Consider the following 25,451-nt stretch of genomic DNA (forward strand, 5'->3'; position numbering starts at 1 on the left):
CCTGAATTAGAAGCTTGGGCCAAAGACCCACAATCTTACATATACTTCAATCAGTGCTTTAAACATTTCCTATTTTTCAGGTTTGAGGAAGAGCTACAGAAACAGAAGAGAAAAATCCATAGAAGCCAATGGTGTTCGGGGGAGAAATAACCCCATTGCCTTGAGGTTTCTATTTGTTTTTCTAAAACGGTTGATTTGTTTTTCTGTGTTCTAATTTCAAGTGTAGGCTAGAATGCTACCATGTATTAGAGCGGCGTGGGGACCAAAAGCAGCCCTCTTAGAATTTTGATGCTGGGGGAAAATTCTAATTTCTGGGAGCCAAGCTGACCTCCCTCTCACTAACGCTTTTGCTTGAAAATGTCTTTCGGCAAGTATTTAGAAATAGAAATACTCTGTTTCTTTGAATCCAAACCCTCTCGCTTTCTTCCCTCAACTTCCTTTTGCAAGTTTTACAATGAACTCAATTGATCCCGTAGCTAGAAGTACCAGTACTTACCACGTTCCTGAGGGAATCAAGAGAGAGTAATTTGAAGCCTCAGTTGTTTAGACCTGTATTTAAATATCTTGCTTAGCCTCCAAAAATCTATGGGTATATAGGCTGGAGAAGTCTTAAATTCTGTTTTTGTAATGTTATGATTTCAGTCCTAGGGAGAGATTCTAATGTGTTTCTATTTTTTGGAATATGGCAAGTTTGTAGGGTGCCGCTACTACTCTGGGAAAATGGCCGATGACGAAGAATATGAGGAGGTCGTGGAGGTAAGACTAAAACACCTGACTCTGACAGCCAAGTGTTTTATGTAGCGACAATCAAAGCTGTGTAGGTGAATTAATCACTTGAAAAATACATTGTCTATTATAACTTCACAAAGACGCATTATTAAAGCATGAGAAAGGAATATTTTATGTTCGGTTTCACTATAATTATGTGGGATTTAGAATTGAAAAGAAATATCACTGTTTCCCACTTGTGCTTTTCTTTAAACTCTCAGAAAAAACATGGTGTGGGGGAAAGGTGGGTTTTAATTTGTCTTCTAAAACTCCTTCTTTCCCACCTGCCAACTCTCCTGATCAAAGGGACAGAGGAGATGAAGAGAAAGTTCCAAAAACTGAACTCTATTTTTTAGTTTCTGCAGAGCAATAGGGAAAAAAGAGCTATTTGCTCTTTGCTTCAACCAGCTGATCCTCTATAGGGTGATATGGATTCAATGTTCAGAATAAGATATATGAGATTATACACATATGTGAGACTATATATACATATATATATGTAAATGTGCACACATACCTGTAAATAGAAATTTGCCGTACTAGTGACATTTGGAGCCAATCAGGATGTCAATCGGGGTCAGCTTTCTGACCAATCCTATTATATTTACCTAAAGGAATGAGACTAGCTTTTGCTTTTAAATTTGGGGGTGGGGGGGAGGAAAGCAAAGACCGAAGTGGACATCTTAAAAAACTTCCTCTGGACATCTGACACATTTTACAAAGCTGGTAATTGTTTGTTTTATAAAAATTTTAAAATCACGTTATGGTTTTTCTTCACCAGCTCTTGCCTTCAGCTTTACATTCTAGAAATAAAACCTAAAGGCTTAGGGGCTATAATCCATATAAATATATTGCCATTGAATCTGAAAGTGCTTGATACTTCATAATTAATGATGATCTAAACATATGAAAATCTCCGAGTGCCGATGATACTTGGAGGTAGTTTTGAAAATCTGTGCTTCTTCATCAGAATGAAATTAAGAGCTACCCAGAACCAAATTCCAAATTAAAGTGCCAAAATTTGTCTTTGGAAGATTATTTTAGCGGCCAGTTTATGTTTAGATGAAGAAAAATTTGTTATTCTACAAATAAAATTGCTTTTATTATTGAAGGATCTAGGGAAAAAAAACACAGAATGAATCTCCTACAGTAGAACTTTCCACCTCTCTGGCTTAAGTGCCAAAGGCTACATTCTCAGTGTTCAGTATTATCACTGGTGTTATTGTTTTACATATGTCCCTATGGATCAGAATAATGTCTATTAAAACATTGACACAATTATACGTTAAATTGCCTTCCCTATGGTGGTAATACCAGTGATAATTTTTAGCCTCCAACTTAAAAAAAAATCCCTTGTTTTTCTTAAAATAATTGTATTCATTGGTCACTGGAAGTTATCCTCAGTGCTAGACTTGATTGATTTAACTAGATGTCATAAAAACGGAGGGGACTATTTTTATTTTTAGGCATCTCATCCTTGCCATTTTATTCCTAGTACTGCTTCTGGGTCTGACCAGCAGTTGCTAAATGGATAGACTTCCTGCCAGAGAGTGTTCAACCAAGGGCTCTCTGACCTCAGAAAAGATGCCATGAAGAACAGGATGGTGGTAAATTTGAGAAGATGGTCAGGGAAGAGTTCAAAAACAAGAGCTAGCTTTAAAAATATATCTTCTGGGGACCTTGGACATCTAAATAAAATTGTGCTATCCATCTCTATTCAAACTTAAACTTGGATTTGGGGCGCCTTGGTGGCTCAGTTGGTTAAGCGTCCGACTTCGGCTCAGGTCATGATCTCACGGTCCGTGGGTTTGAGCCCCACGTCGGGCTCTGTGCTGACAGCTCAGTGCCTAGAGCCTGCTTCGGATTCTGTGTCTCCCTCTCTCTCTGACCCTCCCCCGTTCATGCTCTGTCTCTCTCTGTCTCAAAAATAAATAAACATTAAAAAAATTTTTTTTAACTTGGATAGAAAGGACAAGAAGCAAGGATGTACTATCTAATTAGTGGCACAGCTCTAAAAAAAGTGAGATTTGGCATATATGTTAATGCCAACTATTTGGGTAACATTACTTTTTTTATAAGCTTCTTTCTGAGATACATTTACTAATGGTGAGAGTCCAGCAAAGGTAAAGTTGGATAGCTCCCAAAGATCTGCTTTTGCTTGGGGGCTCAGAAAATCCAAAATAGTTGTGAATCATTCATTTTAGTTTAAAATTTCTTCTCGAGTCACTGATGTTTTGTGTGGCCACAGGCATGGCTGTGTGTGGATCAGCATTAAACAGTATTCCCTAAAATGTCCAAATGATATTTCCCGTGTGACGAAGGCACAGGCATATAAAAGAGAAATTCTCTGTCCTTTCGGAGTTTGTGGTTTCTGTCGCTCTGTGTAAGGACACACTGACAGAATTAGATTTTAAACTAAAGAAATAGTACAGGAGCAAAGAAAGCCCAAGAGTAGGTGACATTAGGTAAATTTTCTCCTATCTTCCTGCAGACGAAATAGAGCCTGCGGCCTATTGACAATGGTTAAATAACTTGATAAGCGTTCACTGAACCAAGGGGCAAAAGAACAGAGGCCAACTGAGGGAAATTAAGAAGTCAGTGTTTTACCCTCTCCCTGAGTATGTTTTGGTGGCAGGGAAAAGAAAAAGGAAGCATAAAATGTTATACGTTTTGTTGATTGAGAAAATGAGCCAAATGTTTCCTTTTTATCCCTTTCCTTTGTGCCTCGGCCTGAGGCTTTGCTTCTTGCTGGGTGAGGCTGGGGGAAAGATTCCACTCCCCTTACGCATCTGAAACAAAATGTCAGCCAGTTCCCATCAGCATCTATTTATTGCCAGTGATGTCAGAAGTAGAACAAAAGTAGGTTTGATTTCAGATCCAGGCTGCAGGCACCTCGCAGCCGTCAGCTACAAACTGCAGCCTAACTTTCCCACATCTTGTGCTGAGAAATCTTTGCATGTTTTCACTCTCCCCTTGGCATTTGTAAATTTTCATCTTTGCATCCTTTCAAGACCATTGTGCTATGAAAGGATACACCCCGCACTCTGGAAGAAACTTTCATTCCTTAGTAATCAGGAGGGTGTACGGATAATCGAGATGTGTATATGCTTTCGGGTCTATTATTTCCATGATACAATCCAGTTAAAAATGTTATTCACATTGAGGTTTCTGTTTCGTTTTATTGTTAGTCACAAATAGTTATGGCAAGTTTTTTTTTTTTTTTTTTCTGCCCAACCCACATACTCAGGATATTGTTAGTATATTTTTTCTGCAAATTCTGCCCTGGGTACTGTAAGAAAAAGTCTTACCTTGTCTCAAGTTAAATAACTGCCCCTAATAAATAATCAGCCTCAGACACCTTTCTCATCACCCTGCATCTCCTTGCCTTGTCTGGTAGCATTCACTTTAACTCCCCTGAAGTTTCACAAAGCTAAAATGGGTCCCAAAATATGAAGACGCTCCCTTGTGTACTTGCTTCCCACAGATAGTGCACACTGGCTGAGCTAGTGAAATAATCCAGTGGTTCAGCTGAGGCAGAGGAGAGGTGATTTCTGCTTTGTTCTCATGATAATTCCTTTGTGCTCTATTTATAGTACTACACGGAAGAGACAGTCTATGAAGAGGTGCCAGGAGAGGTAAGACCCAACCTGTGTCTGCATGAACTGCATGCTGATTAAAGCAGGTAGAGCCTTCCCCTCTCACAGACCTCCAGGGCTACAGGAGCTGGCAAAAGGAGAATCTGAGAAGAATCCCTCACCTACGTGTGCCCAGCAGCAGATGATACAAGAATGAATGCTACTTGTTTGACAGAATACGTCCCTGTTCTTGCTACTGAACGAATCCAAAGTGATTGGGGATCATTCCCCCATTGTTCGTGTAGTATTTTTGGTGTAGGTGGTGCTCATTAAAGCAATATCAATGGCCATCACCACTCTGTGACTGCAGCAATCACATAGCCTTGGACATACGATTTGCCTGGGAACCAGCTGTTTTATTATATAGAGTTGTAACTTGTGGGGCACCATCTCTGCCAACAGGGACAGCACCGCGAAGCCTACGTCCCTGATGATGCAGTGAAGTGCCACTTAGATTTTAGCACATTAGGAATTCTAAGAAAGCCATTCCCATAGATATTCCAAGGTGGAACTTTTTTTCTAAGGTGAAATCCCTCACTCATGCTTTATTTTCTGAATAGAGCAGTTTTTCTTGATTGTGACAAACAGGGATGGCTATCCCTGGAGCCTGCTCCAAGAGCCTGTGATTGCGTGAAACCTAACATTTGTAGATGCTGTGAACTGGTTCATTTCTCACCATCAACCGTACATCAGTAATAATGGCCAGAAAGCTACCTATTAGTAATGATCTGACAACACTAGGGGAAGTTGTCGTAGAGGTACAATTTCCTTGTTACTTAAGTTTCTCTTCATCATTTGGTACAGATGATATTAGCTGTGAAGGAAATCATGCTGTGAGATGGATTGAAGACTTGTCTGCTTACCTTCTTTTCTTACATCCAGTATTTTTAACCTTGGACCACACCCAAACTTTGGGCCTTAGTTTCTTCCACTATACAGCCTGTTGTAAGAAACAGTCATTTCCCACCTACCGCATGCATAGGACTGTTGTAAGGATAATTACCCCCTTATGTTGTCATCGTTATCCTTGTCCACCTAAGCATTTATTGGTGTAAATGGCACTCCGATTCAGATTAATTAACTGACTAAGCCAAAAGAATGGTAATCACTTGTAATACTGATGTGATTCATTCTTTAGAATTCATTATTCTTTGTGTTAGACTGCAGGGGAGAATGCCTAAAGACCTGGGGAACAAGCAACCAACTTCTTAGACTCATTTGCAAGTGAATATAAAATCAAGAATTTGAGCTTTATTTGATCATCTTCATCTTTTGTTCTTTGATCCCACGTTTGCTTTTACTTTACCTAGACGATTTAAGATTTTAAATGGTTAAGAATACTGTATTTCTGATTTTCATCCAACCTTAAGGGGTTTGGGTTCTTTTCTACAAATGGAATGTTAAGGCCCTGTAGCAAATTACTAAGGAGTAAACTTTTTGTTCCACGCCATCTTGGACAGTCAGCATTCAGATTTATGTAACGTGATGTACCTTCATATGGACCGAGTGTATGATTTCCTGCTTTGACTGGCTTTAAATATGTAGGAATAACACTAGGAATGTAAGTCTGACTCGAGGTCAGAATAATGTGTATATACAAGATCGTGATATCACGGTTTTTACTTACATAACAATGTTGAACTGCATGTCATATTTTCAGACAATAACAAAAGTCTATGAAACTACGACAACAAGGACAATCACATCTGACTATGAGCAATCAGAAACTTCCAAACCGTCACTGGTACAGCCAGTATCGGCACAGCCGGTACCAGCCAAGCCAGTGGAGAGGAAGAGGGTTATCCGGAAGAAATTGGATTCTTCTAAGTTCATGACGCCCTACATTGTACACAGTCAGAAAATGCAGGATCTCTTTAGCCCTGTAAGTTTCAAACCATTTCTGCTAATCTGGCTTTATTAGTGAGAAATTACTGATCTCTACCAACTCTGTTTTGGATGCTAGCTGGATTTTGTTTCTCAACCTCCTATGAGACAACAACTTATTCTGCAGAAATATAAGCTCTTGTGACTCTTTAATTTTCCTTTCCTCTAATTCATTTGCACCATTGCAGTATCAGGGAAAACATCCTTTCTGAAATTATTCCCACAAAATAAGCAGAAGGCCAATCGTACAGCATTTATTGGTATTTAATCACAATTTGTTAGCCAATCTAGAATAATGAAGTCCTGAATATATTCAGTTGAAATCAGTTCAAAGAAGCTAAATAACGTCTAATTAAAACTATGCCTGAGCAGGATGCCCCTAAAGTAGACTAGTTAACAATATGTAAAACGATCTTTAAGAGTTGTATAGCGAAGAAGAATGTGTAGTTAAGAACACCAGGATCAGAGTAAGAACTCCTCTGAAATGAGGATTGGAATGTTCGACTATACCCCAGAACAGTGGATTTTAACTGTGGCCGCACATTGGGATCCTCTGGGAGGTTTAGAATTATGGATACCCAGGCTGTTCTGGTTTTATCCGCGGTTGGGACCTGTGCATAAAGATTTTTAAAAGCGGCCCAGGTGGCTCTAATGTGCAGCCTTAGTCCAGAATCACTGCTGTTGAAGGTCCCTGGTCCTTAACTTTCCATGTACGGTTAGACTGTAACAAGTTACATTGACTGGAAGCAGATTGGATCTCATTTATTGATTGCCCTTGTGGGCTGAGGTCTCACTAGGTGGCATAGCCTCCAGCAGCTGTAAAAAAATGAAAAGCAGCTCAGGGGAACATTGGATTATATAGGACTAAATGCTTATGTCAAAAGCATCCTGTTGCGATTGGTCAGTAAATATTTATGTCTGGTTTAGTGTTAACTCCTGGGGACTATTTGGTAAACTTCTAGTTCAGAGTCTCGAATGATCTAAAACCTAGTTTTCGAAGACTTTGATCTGTAAAAACAAGATTATTTTGCCTCCTTTATCCTTGCGGTATTCAGCAAAAATAGAAATTTTTTTGTCAGTTTGTTGCCATAAAGTCTCAAATTCTGACACTAATATCCTAGAACTTCTGCTAGCTTGAAGAAAATGTTGTTGAAGGTTTATAGTGTTTTTTAAATGGTTACTGATAAAATCAAGAGTATAATTTAGATTGCTGACTACATTCAAGAGTACTATTGAAGCATTAATAATGATAAATTATACACGTTGTTATTAAAGTGAGAACTCTGTATATTTAGCAGAAATAACAAAATTGCATTCCTTTTCAAAATACTCCATAATTCAGACTTTCCATTAATTCAGCTGGTGTCTCAGCTATCTGAACCACTGAGATTGAACTCCTGAATGGAATATTTTTGCATTGTATTAGCAATCAAATCTTTTCAGATAATTTCTATATTTGCTAAAATTATTGAGGTTCTGGCTTTTTATGTGTGCATTTATGTGTGCAATAAAAACATTGAGAGAATCATTTTAGGGCATTTCCAAGACAATAGTCTGTAATAAAATTTCTACTGTCTCAAGTATCCAACTGTGTTTAGGAAGAGCAATTAACAAATCTATTTTAGTTTTTGCTGAGAATCAGGGTAGGGGACAAAAAGCTGTTATAACTGATAATTGTTAGAATTTGCAGGATTTTTTTAATCTATTGGGGATAAATACATTGCCTGAAATTTCTGCTGCTGTCTTATCAGGTTTTAGGCTAATATCTGATACTCTTTTCAGAATAAATACAAGGAGAAGTATGAGAAAGCTAAAGGACAGCCATACGCCATCACATCCGATACCCCAGAACTTCGTCGAATCAAGAAAGTACAAGATCAACTCAGTGAGGTGGGCTGCATTGCTAAAAGAAAGGAGACAGACATGTCAAAAACATGCCCATCACTGGGAATTGAGGGCTTTAATTGGTGTAGAGAAAATGAGCAGTCGAATTGCTGTGAGCCAGTCCAGAAATCTAGAGGAAGTATTGGCTATAGATTATGTTGCTCTAAATGTGAACCCCAAGAGACCTCTAAAAGCTTGGCTTAGCAAGTTAGCTTAAGAGATACGAGATGGTAAATTCGAATTCACTGTGGTCTTCCATGTAGGAGAGCAGGGAGGCTGAAATTCAGCCAGGAAAGCAGATATGCAATAAATGCAGGGACTCTGCAGATTTTTGGAGATCACGGTTTTCTACCTAAAATGTGGAAAGTCTGCTTTGTGGTGCAGACGTTGAGTCATTGGGTTAATGCCCTTTTGTTAGAAGATACCCTTTAGTATACTCACATGTGCATGCCTGTCATGAACTCTGTATATTATTTCTGCAGGTTAAGTATCGAATGGATGGCGATGTTGCTAAAACTATCTGTCACGTAGACGAAAAAGCAAAGGACATTGAACATGCAAAGAAAGTGTCGCAGCAAGTCAGTAAGGTGAGGTCATGTTATGGATGGCTGGGATGCTAAGCAGCACGTAGATTACCTCTACCTGGCCTTAGAGGAGAAAACTGGACAGGCCTGATCCTGCTCACCAGTCTCACTTAAATCCAGGGACCTCATGAGCTCTGGTATCCACACATGTCAGGAAGGCTGCACAGATGACTGAAGTGGCCATAGGACCTATGGTGGATTGGAGAGCATATGCCCTGCAACTCAGCTCCAGGCAGCTGCTATACAGAGTGCAGTCCCGATGTCCCCAAAGTCTCTGATTTATTTTTAAAGAGGCTAGGGAGCTTTATTTTTATGCAAAATGCTAAAATTTCAAATGTAGCAACTAATTAAAAACATTTAAAAAAATAACACGTAAGTCAAAAGAAACACGTTTACTATCCAAATTGAGCCAATGACCAGTAAGATTGCAGCCTTTAAAAGGAATCTATAGAGAATCATAATCATGATTTAGTTAAAAAAAAAATCAGACTTTTCAAGTAAAAGCTTACTAATGCAGGAAAAGTATTATGGGATGTTGACATGGTCAATGTTTTCGCAATTGATGCTAGTAAAACACAAAGGCACAAGGGCAGCCTCTTGTGTGAGGACACTTTGATAATGAAAGACTTCACAACACTGTGTTCTCTGAACCCTCATGCCCTTGGGGGAGACATCAACCACACATCCTCTGCTCTTTCTGTCTAGGTTTTATACAAGCAGAACTGGGAAGACACCAAGGATAAGTACCTGCTTCCCCCTGATGCCCCTGAACTTGTCCAGGCAGTTAAGAACACAGCCATGTTCAGTAAGGTAAGAGCTTCTGCTCTGTCATGACTTCTGTCTTCCTATGTCCTTCCAATGTGTAATTTAGAGGAATACCCAGTACTTTTGATAATCGGGAATGCAGTTCCACAGTCTTTTTGTGAGTATCCTTGAGCCATGCAGGTTGCAGGGGTAGGTGTTGGCAAGGGGGAACTGAGAAGAAAGCTGTGGAGTAGAGGAGGGGAGAGGGTCCTGGTGGGAGCCTGAGCAACCCTGATGAAGGAACACATGGGGAGAACTAAGATGCACCGGGGAACTGGCTCTGAGAGACCCACAAAGTATAGACCCTGGGCTACACTTTGGGTATTTCTGGCCACCACTCTTACTCAATGTTTATTTTCTGACAGAAACTATGCTAAGTGCCTCCTGGCTCCTTACACTTGGATTAGTACTTGTTGCAGGAAGCAAGTGAAGTCCCAGAGAAGAAACCAAATCAGACACATTTACTCTTCTGAAAATAAGATTTGCGAGGAAAGCAGGACGAGCTATTAATAAATATGACTCTGACTGGGTGGAAAGGGGCAGGTTATCTGTGGATTCTATTTACCTTTGATCTCACCTTGCCCTTGGCTCTTTTTGCTATTGATGGATGAATTCAAAATTGTATATTTCTTGTAAGTGTGAGCTCACTTTCTCATAACTTTTCACTCTTTCCTGATTTAGAAACTGTACACTGAAGACTGGGAAGCTGACAAGAGCTTGTTTTACCCATACAATGATAGTCCAGAGCTGAGGAGGGTTGCCCAAGCCCAGAAAGCCCTCAGTGATGTAAGTAAAATACAGTCAACCTCATTGGCGGGGTGGAATCAGAAGACCTCAGATTGTCTTCTGGCCACATGTTCATTGCAGTTCTTCTTCCGAAAAGACTAAATGTCATTATTGCAGATGAATACATCTAGAATCATTATAATTTATGATGTCTACTTAAATTGGATTTTATAACTTATATTAGGTATAATTTAGTCCAATCTTGTTTTTTCATAGGTGAAGAACCTGAGTCTAAGACCACATAGGTCATTAGTGGCAAAGCCCAGATTAGAGGCCTGGTCTTGTGATCTCAAGACCAGTGTTCTTTCCACTGCAGCATGTGCCCTCTGTCCCCTTGGCTGGAGTTGAAGTTTTTCTGTGACGTCACAGGGGCATTTTTAAAAACCTATTGAGATCATAGCCACTTTCCCAAACATATGAAGTGAAAAATGTTATTGAACTATCCTACTTATGAAGGCTGAATTGTGGTCTGTCCCCCTTTTTCTACGTGGACTGACATACTTGTCCAAACATGTTTGTGTAGTTCGCAAAAAGCTCTTGCCATTGGGTGTACATGGAGGATATTTCAGAGTTAGTAAAAAGTCAGCAGTCCCCTGGCCAGAATTTTAGTATTTTAGACCTTGAAAACAGTTTATTAGAGGAACTAAAGAGCCTAATAGTTTTAGTCCTTAGGTTGAAAGCAGTGGCAGCAGCAGAGAGCTCCACTCGATTCTAGCACTTTCCCTTGTTTTGAGGTACTTTATTTCTTGACCCCTGGATTTGTTAGCTGCCGTATTGAAAAGACTACTACTCTAGTCTTCAGGAGAGCACTGTTTTATTATTTAACAAGTTGTTTTTCATTCAGTTGTCAACTAAGCCCCCGGAACCTCTTACATTCACTGTGAATGTAAGTCAGTTGAAATTTTCAACAAGTCAGTTGAAAATTACTATGATTTACTTCCAGTGGATCTTAGGATCCTATCTTGCCCTGTACTGGAATTATGCATATTCATTTGATGGCATCTCCAGCTTTTGAGGTCTAATTTTTTATTGCCTCTCACTTGATATCATTTGCAAATTTAGTGGACGTATTTCTATCTCCATTTGCATATAATTGGTTAAAATATAGCATAGAAATACTCCTATCTTTCCATAGAGTAAGTTAGGAACTAATGAAGCCATAACCAAAATTTAAGGCCGTCTAGTACACAGTACCCATTTTGATGTGTAGGGACCTCTTGCTTCTCTTTTAACTTAGCTTTTCGGTTCTGTATCTCATAAATCTACAATACTGTTGTGTAACCTTTATCAAGTGATCAATAGTTATGTGTTGAGGGGCGCCTGGGTGGCTCAGTCAGTTAAGCGGCCGACTTCGGCTCAGGTCATGATCTCGCGGTCTGTGAGTTCGAGCCCCGCGTCAGGCTCTGTGCTGACAGCTCAGAGCCTGGAGCCTGTTTCAGATTCTCTCTCTCTCTGACCCTCCCCCATTCATGCTCTGTCTCTGTCTCAAAAATAAATAAACGTTAATAGTTATGTGTTGAAAGTCCATTATGCATGCATACCTAGCAGGATAGAAAAGTATAAGAAGTTTTCATATCCTTTCCCTTGAAATTCTATAGTCTAATACTTGCTGAAAGACAGGGCACATGCAAGCAGTTAGCAAAGGCCATGTGGAAGTGGTAATCCAAAGGGAATGGGCAGTGATGAACAGGAAAGGCTTTTCAAGTAGAGCGAGCACTTGAACAAAGGGACAGAAGTGAAATAAGTCTAGAGAGGGCAAATAAAGTGAATGCTGTGTGTGCCTAGTTAGGAGGCCATGTTTAAGAAACTGGCAGCAGGACCTTGAAAATCAGGCAGAATAGCTTTGACATGATATGTATTCAATAAGAGGTATCATATGATTTTGGTGGGGAAAACAATATGCTAAAAGTAGCAAATGGAAAAATTTTATAGACAATACAGTGCATTGACACTAGAAAAATTGTGATAATTTTAAGAAGGCTATTTTAAGTAATACAGAAGGATTGAAGGGATGACAGGGACAAAGGAGAAGAAGAATGGAATCTGAAGGTAGTAAGTATTGTAAAAGTGTTAAGGACATTGGATATTGGAGATGAAAGAAATAAAGGAGCCATAGAGGAGTTAATGTGAAAGACTGGTAGTCTGGGTATATAGGGGTACAAGTGGTAAATATGCATTCGTGGAAAGAGAAATGGAGTTGAGATAATGGAACATTCAGATCAAGACATTTTATAGATAAATTAGAAATTTCATACTGTTGCATAGGTGTGAGAGTAGGAAAGAGATTAACATTTGAGAGTCATCAGAATAAAAGTGACAGCTGCAGGCGTGACCATGTTTGAGGGAGGCAGAACAGTGTATGGCCAAGGGCAGAGTTTTGGAGGACACCACACTTAGGACATCTGTAAAGGAGCCAGCCACGAACAGAGAAGTTGAAGGACAACCAGGAACTGCCATGTCATGTAAGCCTAGGAAGAGGTTTCCAAGAAGACACTTAATCTCCAAATGTCTCCCTTTACCCATAAAATGGAGAGATGAAGGGACACCTCATGCCACTCCAGTGCTATGGACTTTGAACAGTTAAAATTGGCCACGTATTTTGAGATCTCTCAACAGAGTACATAATGGAGAATATATAACAATGAAGTAAAATCTTCCCATCCTTAGAAAAACTTGGCAGTTAAGGTATGGCCTTTATTTTTTATTTTTTATGTTTTGCAGATTAACTATGCACTAAGTATCAGATTACCAACATGCCTATTAATAATGTTGTCAGTACCATAAACTTCTACAGTTATTGGGCACAGAACCCCAAGCAAACTGTTGTTCACAGAACATACGACTGGATAGGCATGTAGATTTCAGACTAAGGGCTTGGATTCAGAGGCTTTCTCTCCCTCTCCTGCACCTTCTTCCACTTTCTCTGAACCCTACTTACTATGTTTTTCTTGTTATCTAAGAGACAAAATACTTTGCAAACCCCAAGAGAGTCCTTAAGCTGACCAGAGTGCAGAATTCTAACTATACAGAATTCTGAATAAGGTTCCTGAGAAGTTAGGACTTCCAGATCTGATTTCTCTGAAAATTCTTGACAGAATGTCATAGTTAGTAAGCATTTTTCTTGATAGGATGTTGCATACTCTCTGAGGACTTAGCCAGCCATGGAAAATACCAATTGCCCTATGCCTAAAATAAAGTCTTCACTACTTAACAACAACAACAACAAAAAAGATTGAGCAGTAGAATTAATATAAGTACATTTTAAAATTGCTCTTTTGTATCCCTGTTGATTTAATGTTCATAAAAGCTTTTGTTATACGCAGTAGGTAGACATTATTAAGCTAAGACATAGCTAGACTTGGTTAAACCATGAAGGAGATGACTGGGACCTTGGAACTATCCAACCTCTTTATGTCGTAAATAAGAATACTGCCACATGGAAGGAGAAATAATTTGTAGAAGTCTCACAAGTGAGTAGGAGAAGAGTTGGGATGATAAATCTCCTTTTGTGATTTTCCCCCAATGGCCACAGTGTATAAAACACACATTCAGAAATCAATCATTGAACCTTCGCTCTAGTCAGTCTCCGTGTAAGACACAAGTGTTCACAAATGAGCAGGTATGTTTTCCATCATCCCAGAGCTCATAGTCCAAGGTGGGACAGATGTGTAAGCAACCAATCACAGTGTCATCTGATAATTCCTTTAAAGGAAGTAAGGGCCAAGTTGAGTGAGATCCCAGGAAAAGGTCCTCAGGTTAGGGAGGGGAGACTGTGACGTGGAGAATGAGCAGCAGCTTGCAGGCACATGGGGAGAGTGTGGAGCTGGGGCATTCCAGGGAAAAGGGAACAGCAGGTACAAGGTTCAGAGGCATAAGAGGTTTTTGTGGGTCTGGGGACCTACAAATAGTTCTTGTGGGGGCATAATACAAATAGTTCTTGTGGGGGACCTACAAATAGCATTGTGGGGGCAGGGATCAAGATTGGTGAAAGAAAAGGTCTAAGTAGTTAGTAGTGGAGGAAAAAAGGAGGGAAAGAGTGAAGGGGTTGCATGATTAATAGACATGATACTTAAGACAAGAGAGGCCTTTCACAGGCTGAAAGGAACTAATGAAGAGGGAGCAGTTGAAGCTGTCAAGAAAGAGAAGGGGCAAAGGATGCATCTAGGTCCAGAGGGCTACTGGAGGGATCAGCTGTCTGAGTACAGGACTCCTGCCCTACAAGGGTTGATTCTCTGAACCATGCAGCAGGTGGGAGGGAGGGATGAGTACAGGGAAAGCTAAGCATATGTATAGCCTCCCTTTACTCTATGAGAGAGGAAGCTGAGAGTTGACTGGGGGCCTAAGGACATTCTTGGGTTTTACACTAGCCACTGAGAGTAGAGACTGACCAGAGATGCATAATGGGGTTTTCAAGCTTCATTGAAGGCAAAGTGGCAATTGGATACCATAAACTCAGAGTATCGGGCACAGAGCCCCAAGCAAGCTGTTGTTCATAAGCACGTATCACTAGGTAGGCACCCTGACTTCAAGCTAAGGGCTTAGGTTCAAGAGGCCCCCTCTCCCACTTCTGTACCTTCTTCAGTGGCCCTTTTAATCATGCTTATCACATTATCCTTATCCAATCAATAGAGTTGTGTGATTTTCTTCAGTGTCACTCATCATCCTGGATATAAGATTAGAGGAAGTGTGTAGTTGAGTTGATCCAGAGCTAGGGGTATGGTAGCTGATGTAAAGACAAGAGATTGGGAGTTGAGGATGCCAGTTAACAGAATAATTTCAACTGCAAATCATGGCATGGATACAAATGGAAGGAAACAGATCTAGGATTAATAATCTTGAAGAGGAAAGACTTAACAAAATAGGAATTGCTGGTAATACTGAGAGCAAGGGCGTGTAGCATCTGCAAGGATAAGTTACTGTTACGTGATAGACTAAAGTTTAAGACTTCAAATACAGATGAATACATAGTCTTTTTCAAAATTGCCAACAAATGGAACATGGGAAATAGAATAATTTTCTGTGGCTCATGAGCATCCCTGTCTTTTATTTTGTCAGATCGCCTACAAAAAAGGTCATGCTGAACAGCAATCTCAATTCACATCTCTGCCGGATCCTCCAGATATAGAGTTTGCAAAGAAAGTGACCAATCAAGTGAGCAAGGTAAGTACATAGGACTGGCCTCCCTTGAAAACTCTGACTTAATAATCTCAAACATCAGAGAAAGTAAGTAAGGGGGATTTAAAGACCCAATGCCAACACTGTGAGGGTGTTTTTGCAATATGACTCTGAAAAGTCGGCGGCAAAAACATTACATCCATGAACATCATGGAACCATGTTAATAAATGTTTAGCCAGCTTAATGGCTCCGTGATGAGGAAATGTGAAAGCCGCATTTTGAAAACAGAACCTGTGCCCTGATGTCATTTAACATTTTGACTTGCAGGAGTGATACTAACAAAGAACTGAGTCCCCGCACGTTTTCTTTGGAGGATCTGATTGTTTTAATTGAGTGTACAGTTTTATAGCTATCAGTCAGACATGGAGAAAATAAGAATGCATGCGTGATCTCTCAGACACAGCCATTAGTTTGACAGCCATGGGCAGTGCACCTCATAACTTTTAAAGCCCAGGCAAACAGCTTAGTCTGTCTATATTTAGCCTGGTAAGCTAGCTCTGAGGAATGCAGGCCTGACAGACAATGCAGAGAGACAGATGTCCAACTGGTGACCAGACCCATGCTAAATTCCGATTTTAAATTGGTTCAAATCAGGCCACTTTCTCCTGGGATACTGCTGATTTTAAATACTTTTTTCTTGGCCCTCTGTGGAGTTGAGTCCCAGTTTGGTCTTCTGCTTGAATTTTGATGGAACCTCAAGGTTTCCATTTTGTTTAGGTATTTTGCGGGAAAGGATGTCTCTAGTGAAGAAGAAGGAAGAAAAGTTATGGATGATGAAGTCTATTCAATGATGTTTTTAGTGTCTGATATTGCAGACTACTAACTGTATAACCAGAGGCTATTTGGAGAATCTGCTAAGTACAGTAACTTTTCACTAATAGGAATGCCATGACCCTGACATTTGCCCAGGGCTAAGCGGAAATGAACTTTAGAACTGTCCATAAAGAGCCGGCCTACTGAAAGTGTTGATATTTAAATAAGATTGGGAAACAAGGGTGATGGAAAACAAGGGTGATGGACCTTTTTTTGAAGAAAAAGAAAAAGCTCCTTTCAAGTGGTTATTTGTAAAGAAAAATTTATTTTTAATTTTTATTTAAAACATATTTTAAAAGCTATCTTACTATTGCAACATGCTTTTACCTTGAGTGTGCAGTGTGGGTACTTGAATGTGATAAAAAATAAATCACTTTCACACTGCTCCAGTCTCCACTAATTTAGACACACCAATCTAGAAGTGCACTCGTCAATATAGTAGCCATCATCCACATGTGACTATTGAGCATTTGAAATGTGATTGTATAAACTGAGGGTCTTCTCTGTGTGAAATATACACTGGGAACACTTAGTATGACCAAATGAACGTAAAATAGCTCATTCATTATTTTTATACTGATTACAGGTTGAAGTAATATTTTTGGACCTATTTGTTAAGTAAAAATATATTATTAAAATTAATTTCCCACCTGTTCCTTTTTACATTTTAAAAATTGGCTACTAGAAAATCTAAAATTACACTGGCAGCTTGCATTATATGCCTGTTGGACTGTTCCACTCCAGCCGGATACGGTGGCATCATTAGACACTTGAAAACCTCACCGGGGCTGGATTTGCCCTTGTGGAATAACAAGGCCAAGGGAGAATGGGGGAGGATGAAAGTCACCGTATTTGGCTGTTTATCCCAGTCTTCCCCAAATACCAAGTTCTTAATGGCTGCTGTGCATTCAAAATAACACTCACTTTAAGAAGAAATGCTTGTGATCTGTAGCAGTCCATCCAACAACAAACCATCCAATAAGAGGAGTGGGGCTGCAGGTGGAGGAGAAAGAGGTAATTTTGCTGTGGGACCTACCTCTTTTCTCTTGAAGTATTCCCCATGGTCATGGGCTCTGATGCATGTTTCAGTATCATCATTTCCTTTCTTTCCAAAATAGATTAAATCTCCTTATGTACTCACTCTTATGTATTTAAATTCAGCATTTCCTTGTCTGTGTCTCCCAATACATCCCTTTGTCTTATAGCCTTTATTTCATACATTAATATAATGATCGTATATCTGTAACGATTTATATTGCTTATATATTGATTATATTCTGTTTATCAGCTTTCCTTACTGTACCTGTCAGAATCAATTCTCTTACCTTTGTCTTTGGCCAAAGGCACCAGCTCCAATACCAGCACTCATCCTGGCTCAGCTGCATTTCGTAGCCCTAACACAGACAGACAGGCAGGCAGGGTTGTTCATTAAGCAAGCCTTCCAGGTGAAGACACTATGCACACTACAGCTAGCTGAAAGTGGGGTCCTGAATGCAACATTGGGAAGTCCCTTTAGTTCCTCTGTGCTTGCTTCTCTGCTTCTTTCCAGATTCGTAAAGGGAGAAATGTGAGATTTCAGGTTAGAATTTCCAGTTCAGGGACGTAGAGTTGAAAGGAAAAGCTTTCCTTTACTCTCTACTCTCTATGCGTACTTCTGCCACCAAATGGGTTTTTTACCACACCAAACAAATTCTCTGACGCTAAATTGGTGTCCTATAATTCAGTTCAATTCTGACATTATCTTCTTGGAGTTAGCTCAGATCTCACAGGTTAAGGGCCCAGACCCATGAGACTACCCCTATCTCAGACACTAGTCATAAGTCTGGACCTCCCATACTTTGGACTATAAATTTGGGTTCCCATGACCCCCTCCTCAAGTTTAATAATTTGCTAATAATTGGCTCACAGAGCTCAGGGAAACCCTTTTTTATGTTTATTACATGATAAAGGACACCGATGAACAACCAAGATAAAAAGGAACCTGGGGTGAGGTCCCGAAGGGTCCCAAGCGCAGGACCTTCTGTCTCTGTGGAGCTGGGGTGTACTACTCTTCCAGCGTGTGGATGTGCTTACCAAAATGGAAGCTGTATGAATTGTGTCCTTCGTGGATTTTTATGGAGGTTTCATCCCATAGGCCTAACTGATTATTAACTCCGTCTCCAGCCCCTCTCCCCTCCTCAGAAAATGAAGGGTGAGGTGGAAAGTTCCAAGCTTCTAATCATGGCTTGGTCTTTCTCATGACCAGCCCCCATCATAAACCTATCCAGGAGTTGTCTCATTGAAACAAAAGACAACCCTATCACTCAGGAGATTACAAGGTTTAGGACTTCTGTGCTAGGAACTGGAGGCAGTGACCGATATATACTATTTCACTAGGATGTTTTTTAAAAAATATCTTTCAGGAAATACTGTTACACAGCATGAAGATACCAAACTGTGATCTTCTAAAACCATGGAAAGTCCTCTATAATAAAGAATTAGGGGGAGATCTCCATTGATATCAACAGAAGAGATTGGGTTGAGTAAGGAAAGCATCCCTGGGCCCGCTGTAGGCAATGAAAATACCAGTTGGGAACCCCTCCACAATTCTGAGAGGATAACTTGTCTTTGAATGAAACTGTCAGAAGTCCCAGTATTTAGCTACTCACAGAAAAAGAGTGAAGTGTGATTAACTAAACTGGCTTTGTATTCCTTCCGTTTGATAACCACATCAAAACCACAGATGCAGATAGGGAAAGTAGAAAATGAAACCATGTGTTTAAGTAGGACATTAGTGTGTCCAATTTGTGGCCCAATGGAAGCACTCTCAGCTCATTTCTGGGGAGGAAGGACTATGGGGAAGCAATTTTACTACATCTATTAACATGCAGTTACTCTCTTGCCCACAGAAGGTGTTTCATAGCTTGTAATTGACTCAATGTACTTTCCTCTGTTAAGTGAACACAGAATCTTAGAGAATATTAAATCGATTCTTGCTGCCAGGTTTCCATTGATTGGCTTTACCTATGACAGAGTTGGACAGAAGAATTAGAGTGGGGTTGGGGGAAAAGTTGGATGTTGGACCCTGGTACGGCTAATAATCTCTGTGTACCACATAAGTACTCAGGCCTTGCTGCCAGACTCATAGAATAAGACCACTTGGTTGACAGAGGGGTACCACATAGACACATACCTCACTCTCCTTCTCATTCCTCAAGTTGCAGGCCTTCAGCCTTTTAACTCCTCTCCTACCTATAGATGGAGGGGAAGGCCATAACTTCCTCAATAGATAACAAGCCCCAGCCTCTTTCCTTACAATGAAAATCTTCCCAGACTTGGGAATACTCAGGGGTGGATTGTGAGAGATCCAACTCTATGGTGACTGGTTTATGAAGAGGAAGAAGTGGGGAAGGACTTTGGGTGAGGGTGCTGGATGGTCTTGTACTCTTATTTTTCATCTTGTTTTAATATCTTTTAAAAAATCAGACATCCATCTCAATGTAAGAATTTTAATTTTCTTAACAAATCTACATATGTGATTCTAATTATTTCTTCACAATAACCCAACTTTTGGATCTCATTAAGAGAATCTGCTGCCTTCTCAATTTTAAATCCTATCACAAAGTCCAATTGCCCCTATCCCCTAATCTTAAAGGTCTCTTCCTTTGCCAGCAAGCAGAGAAAGGGCAGTATTCCACCAAAAATGTGGATTTGGAGGTCTTAACCTGGGGTGTGTATACATCAAGAACCTCTGAAGTTGTGTTTATGGGCATTTTATAGCTTTCTCAGATTTCTGAAGAGGTCTATTCGCCAAAAAAGATTAGAAATACTTCTATGGGCAATCAGCAAATCAAAAAATCCATTTTGACCAATTGAATTCAGTCAGTTTTGACTGACTAAAGAGTTGACTTCAATTTTTTAAAGCTTCCAAAGAAGAGAGTAGGCAAATTGACACTTAAATGTAAATACTATCTCAACAAAGATTTTCACTGAAGAATACACATGCGTGTGCATACACAGACACACACACAGAATTTTCTCCAGAGTTTCTTACTCTGTTATGCTAGCAATGTTGGCAACATTATTGTTATAATTATTATACCGTACATTTGTTTAGCACTGAAGAGTTTGCAAAGGACTCTTCAGGGTATAAACTTATGTAAACTTTTCAACAGTCCTCTGTGGATGGAATTATTATTGCCGGTGCTGTGGTTAAGAACCCTGAAACTTGGAGAGGCTAAGCCACATCTTTGGTAATGACGGACTTTAGTCTTGGGCCCAGAGCTTCTGAACTCCATCCCAGGAATCTAAAATTTATAGTTATGAAAAACACTTGGCTAGCATTTAGCGTATTAGCCTCTTGAGAAGAATGGATAAAGGCATTTGAGAGAGGGCTGAGCATCCTTTAACTCACACTCACTGGCTTTGCATATCACTCATCCTTGGTACTGGTTCTGTTGAAGGTATACCAGAAAATCACTTTCTTTTTTCCTGAAGAGTGAAGTGGGGGTGTAGGCATGCAGACACTTTGAGACTCACTGGTTGTTAACACATTTCTATGAGCCAAGAAGGGGAAATTGTTATAACCCAGCTCTGGCTCATATGCCCAGGTTTGGGATTGACTGGTTGAATTTTATTTTAAACATATATATTTTTTAAATGTTTATTTATTTGAGAGAGAGAGAGATGTTTATTTATTTGAGTGGGGAAGGGGCAGAGAGAGAGGGAGATGCAGACTCTGAAGCAGGCTCCAGGCTCTGAGCTGTCAGCACAGAGCCTGATGTAGGGCTTGAACTCCCAAACCATGAGATCATGACCTGAGCCAAAGCCAGACGCTTAACTGACTGAGCCACCCAGGTGCCCCTAATTTTATTTTAAGAACACTCTAGGCCAAGGCAGTTTGAAGCCACATATCATGGGCTTAGTTCAGTTTAGTTTTGTTGGACATGCATTTATGAGGTCACTTTTGTGTGATGCATTTTGTGTTAGATTCCGAGGATATAAACATAAAGAAGACATAATTCCTCTCAAGGCTGCTCACAGCCTGGGGTTCAGGTGGAATGGTGTTTGTGAATAAGATGGGGCAATTTTTGAATTACTTACGAGTTCTCATTAAAATTTCTTCAAGTCTAAATTGGAAAGTGTTATTCATTAGCCTTCAAGCCAAATTTTGTGGTGGCATTCCTTTCTGGATAATTAGAAGTTTTGGTAAATCTCAGAAATTTATGGCTAATTTCATCTGGCATGGAAATGTGGGTTGAGTGGTTTTATTATAACTCTGAAATATAAGTGGAGGATGCTCCTGAGTCTCCTCCCTCAAACATCAGGGAACATCTATAAGTTTTGAATGAACTAAGTTCCCAGACTCAACAGGAAGGTGGTCAGTTATTACCTCTACCCTCTCGCCCAACTTTTTTGTTGGGTAAATTGATACTATCCTGGAACATTTGAAGACATCTATTAAGAACTTAAGGACCATAGTCAAGATATGTTTTAAGTTAAAAAAAAATTTTTTTAAGCTGCCCATTACCACTTAGTTTTCTATCCTATTTGTCAATTTCTATATTTTCTATATTTCATCTTTTTTTTCTCCTAGAACAAATACAAGGAAGACTATGAAAATAAAGTCAAAGGCAAGTGGAGTGAGACACCTTGCTTTGAAATTGCAACCGCCAGAATGAATGCTGATAATATCAGCACAGTAAGTAGGAAGGAATGACCAGATGTTCTTAGGTTGAAAGTGTGACCCTTTCTTTTATGACTTCAGACCCTCAGCTGCATCTAAAGTGGTACCAGAACATTAGAGTCCGGGTACCCCTTCATGGGGGTAAGATCTGTATAGAGTTCCTATCAAGAAAGAAATTCCCCTCTCTCTCTTTCCTTTTGAGAAATACTGCTTTGATCAGATTCCATTATTCATGCCTCAATTTTCATATGAACAATACAGTTTCAAAGTGAGTACAGGTTAAGGGGGCCCTTTTAAATTTATTCTTTGCCTGGGGAGCCCAAACAGTACATTTATGAAACTGATTAGTTTCTTCCCTGATTTTCTTCACTGAAAAACACTCTCTTTTCTCTTAAGTTCTCTGCCCCTGGCCTTTTAGAGCTCCTTCTTGAAGGCTGGTTTTCAGCCTATTATAATTGCTCCAAATCTCTGTTAAGTTGCTAATTGTTTTTGTGATGGCACTGCATTCTCTCATTGTAACCTGACTTGTGTAAGCCAAGAGGAGCGGCTTTGTGTAACTTCTCCCACCAGCCCCTGTCCTCCCATGTGAAACCTGTGCACAGTCTATGCCCACAGCAGTTCTCCAGTATGTGTAATGTCTTACAGAGGAAATACCAAGAAGACTTTGAGAGTATGAAAGACCAGATCTACTTCATGCAGACTGAAACACCAGAGTACAAAGTGAATAAACAAGCTGGGGTGGCAGCTAGCAAGGTATGAGGGGATGCTCTCATTTGTCGTGATGGTCGTAGTGTGGGTGAATTTCCTATAACTCTTGCTTTTGTATATAATGGGGAAAAAAGCATTCTTGGGGAACAACAAAAGAAATATTCTGGGGTTATAATAGGGCTACCAATTTTTGAAAAACTTGGCTGTGTGTGACCATTAACAATACTAAATAACCATCTTTAATATTTCATAAATGACCTTTTGATACCTGCAAGTAGAAAGGCTATCCTCTCAGATAGGAGGATCCCCCAAGAAAAGACAACTGGCGACCTTATATGAATATGGACACTCCCACACTCACCATTACCATTATTTTTCTTATTTTCCTACTAATTGGTGAAAATCTAGTCACAGACAAGATAGACAAATTCATGGATATGCATATACTCTATAGAGTAGACTTTGGTAAATAGAGTCCTTAGCATTCTAAAGCACTAGAAAGAGCATAAACTTCAAAGCCAATCAGACTTGATTCAAACCCTGGCCTTGGCTCTGCTGGAGCAGTGAAAGCAGGAAGATCATATCATCTAGGAAGCTATTTCAGGATTCAGGTGCAAAATAGTGATGTTTTGGATCAGGAACGGGGCAAGGCAAGTGATGAGATGTACTTTGAAAGGTAGAGCTGACCTAGTTTGCTGTTGGGTTGGATGTGGGATATGTGAGGAAAGTTTGGGTCTAAGCAACCAGATAGATGGGATTTCCCTTTATCAAGATAGAGAAGAATGTGGAAAGAGTGAATGATTATTTTTGCAGGGAAGACATGAGCTCAGCTTTCAACATGTAAGATTTGAGATGTCTTTTAGACATCCAAGTGGAAATATTAAGTGGACAGTTGATTGTATGAGTCTGAAGTTTCTGGGGAGGTATCCAGAAGGATTATATAAATTTGGGAGTCATCAGTAGATGGATAGTATTTAACGTCATAAGACTAGAGGCCATCGAGGGAGCAAGTGTAGACCCAAAGCTCTGAGAACTGAACTCTGGAGTATCTCTATGTGAACACATCATCGAGGTGAGGTAGGAATAGAGTCAAGAGAAAGTGGGAAGTGAGTGAAGAGAGTGATCAGTTGTGTCAAATGTTTCTGAAGTGAATTTACCAATAGGTGGTCTCTGGTGAACTTAACAAGAGCAATTTGGTTGAGTCTGCTTAGAGAGGGCTCATGAGTGGATGAGAAGAGAGAAATAGAAAAGTGTAAGTATACTCAAGTTTTTAAAAGTATTTTCCTGAAAGGAAAAGAAGAAAATGGGGTAGTAGCTGAAGGATATGTGGATGAAGAGGGGGTTCTTTTAAGATTGGAGACAAAGACACCATGTTTCTATGCTGATGGAAAAAAAATCCAGTGTGGGGGGAAAACGTGATGATGTCTGAGGAGGGAAGAGTGGCTGAAGTAATGCCCTTGAGTAGGTGAAAAGGGAAGCATTCTGGTGCTTAACAAGAGGGGTAACTTTGCCATGGGTCTTGACAATTCATCCATAAACAGGAGAGGAGACCACATATCCCAGATACAAGTAGGAAGATAGGAGGGTGTGGTGAACTCCTTTTCTGGTTGTTTCCACTTTTCAATGAAGCACATAATTCTATACTAGAGAAAGGTTATGTCTTTCATTCCTGTAGTGTATTCCCTATGAGTCTTCTTTGTGTGCTACAGGGGATAGTGCACCTGTGTTTCAGTTGTGTATCTCCTGCCTTTGGATACCAAGCTGGTTATGTCTGTTTTTCAAGGTTCTCAAATGTTAGTAGTTTATCTAGGATTCTTTGAATGTTCCTATATTCTATAGTTATATTGCTGGAATAAATGGCTGGCACTGTGGATCAAGAAATAGGATCCATTTCTTGTTCTTCTCCCTTTGGACATGCTCCAGACAGGGGCTTCTGAGCCCTTGTTTAAAGCTTCTACTAAAGCTGGAATTAAAGGTGTAAAGCAGGAGGGGCAGAAAGAAAAGGAGAGGTTGTCATCCTTCATCCAGCCTCCAGCCCCTTCCTCCTCCTTCTGCATGTACATTAAATACACACATGCTTACACACAGTCATAGATGAGGCATTAAAGGGTAGATTGATGATGCTTGAGGCTTGCTTTCTTTAAAAATACGTTGGAAGTTAGGCAGCCAGAGGCTAAGAGCTCAATGAGGGTTGTGGAGCAGTAAGTGTCTGGGACATGATGCATTGTCATTATTTGTGTGGCTATCTCTGTCTTTGAGGGCAGGGACTATATGTTATTCTTCCTTGCACCTGTCTCAGAGCCAGCACGTAATTGATACCTTATGGATGTTTTTGAATGAATAAATGAATGGCAGGAAGTTATCCTGGAAATTTATGCAGCTCCTCTGCTACTGTTATGAGTTACTATGAGTATTTTGTTTGTAAAATGTCAAGCTGTCACTTTTCTAGAAAGTTGATTTGTGGAACTATGTCGTAATATCCATAATAGAGACAAGAGCAAAAATAACCCAGAGAGTTACTTTATCACTTTATTTCGCTCCTACAGGTAAAATACAAAGAAGACTATGAAAAGAATAAAGGAAAAGCAGATTATAATGTACTTCCTGCTTCAGAGAACCCACTGCTCAAGCAGCTGAAGGCAGCAGGAAATGCCCTGAGTGATGTAAGTACATTCTTGTCAAAAAGTGTTTTTCCACCTTAGCTGCCAGAGAGGTGAAATTTCTCTCCTTCTATGGCTAAATGC

General features: G+C 39.9%; 1 protein-coding gene across 1 annotated transcript in view; it reads left to right on the top strand.

The window, feature by feature from the left end:
* The first annotated feature begins 720 nt into the window (after positions 1 to 720).
* The window catches only part of NEB (nebulin), a 211,725-nt gene continuing 186,994 nt past the window's right edge, over positions 721 to 25,451 (top strand). Inside the window, exons 1-11 of the mRNA XM_047083946.1 lie at positions 721 to 756; positions 4,362 to 4,403; positions 6,064 to 6,285; positions 8,070 to 8,177; positions 8,654 to 8,758; positions 9,461 to 9,565; positions 10,241 to 10,345; positions 15,401 to 15,505; positions 21,910 to 22,014; positions 22,645 to 22,752; positions 25,254 to 25,370. Of these exons, the coding sequence (XP_046939902.1) occupies positions 721 to 756; positions 4,362 to 4,403; positions 6,064 to 6,285; positions 8,070 to 8,177; positions 8,654 to 8,758; positions 9,461 to 9,565; positions 10,241 to 10,345; positions 15,401 to 15,505; positions 21,910 to 22,014; positions 22,645 to 22,752; positions 25,254 to 25,370 (1,158 nt within the window). The remainder of the gene's footprint in view (positions 757 to 4,361; positions 4,404 to 6,063; positions 6,286 to 8,069; positions 8,178 to 8,653; positions 8,759 to 9,460; positions 9,566 to 10,240; positions 10,346 to 15,400; positions 15,506 to 21,909; positions 22,015 to 22,644; positions 22,753 to 25,253; positions 25,371 to 25,451) is intronic.

Source organism: Lynx rufus, unplaced genomic scaffold, assembly GCF_022079265.1.
Source record: "Lynx rufus isolate CCGP_SWC_20201006 ecotype Redwood Valley unplaced genomic scaffold, mLynRuf1.p SCAF_2, whole genome shotgun sequence".
NCBI lineage: Eukaryota > Metazoa > Chordata > Mammalia > Carnivora > Felidae > Lynx > Lynx rufus.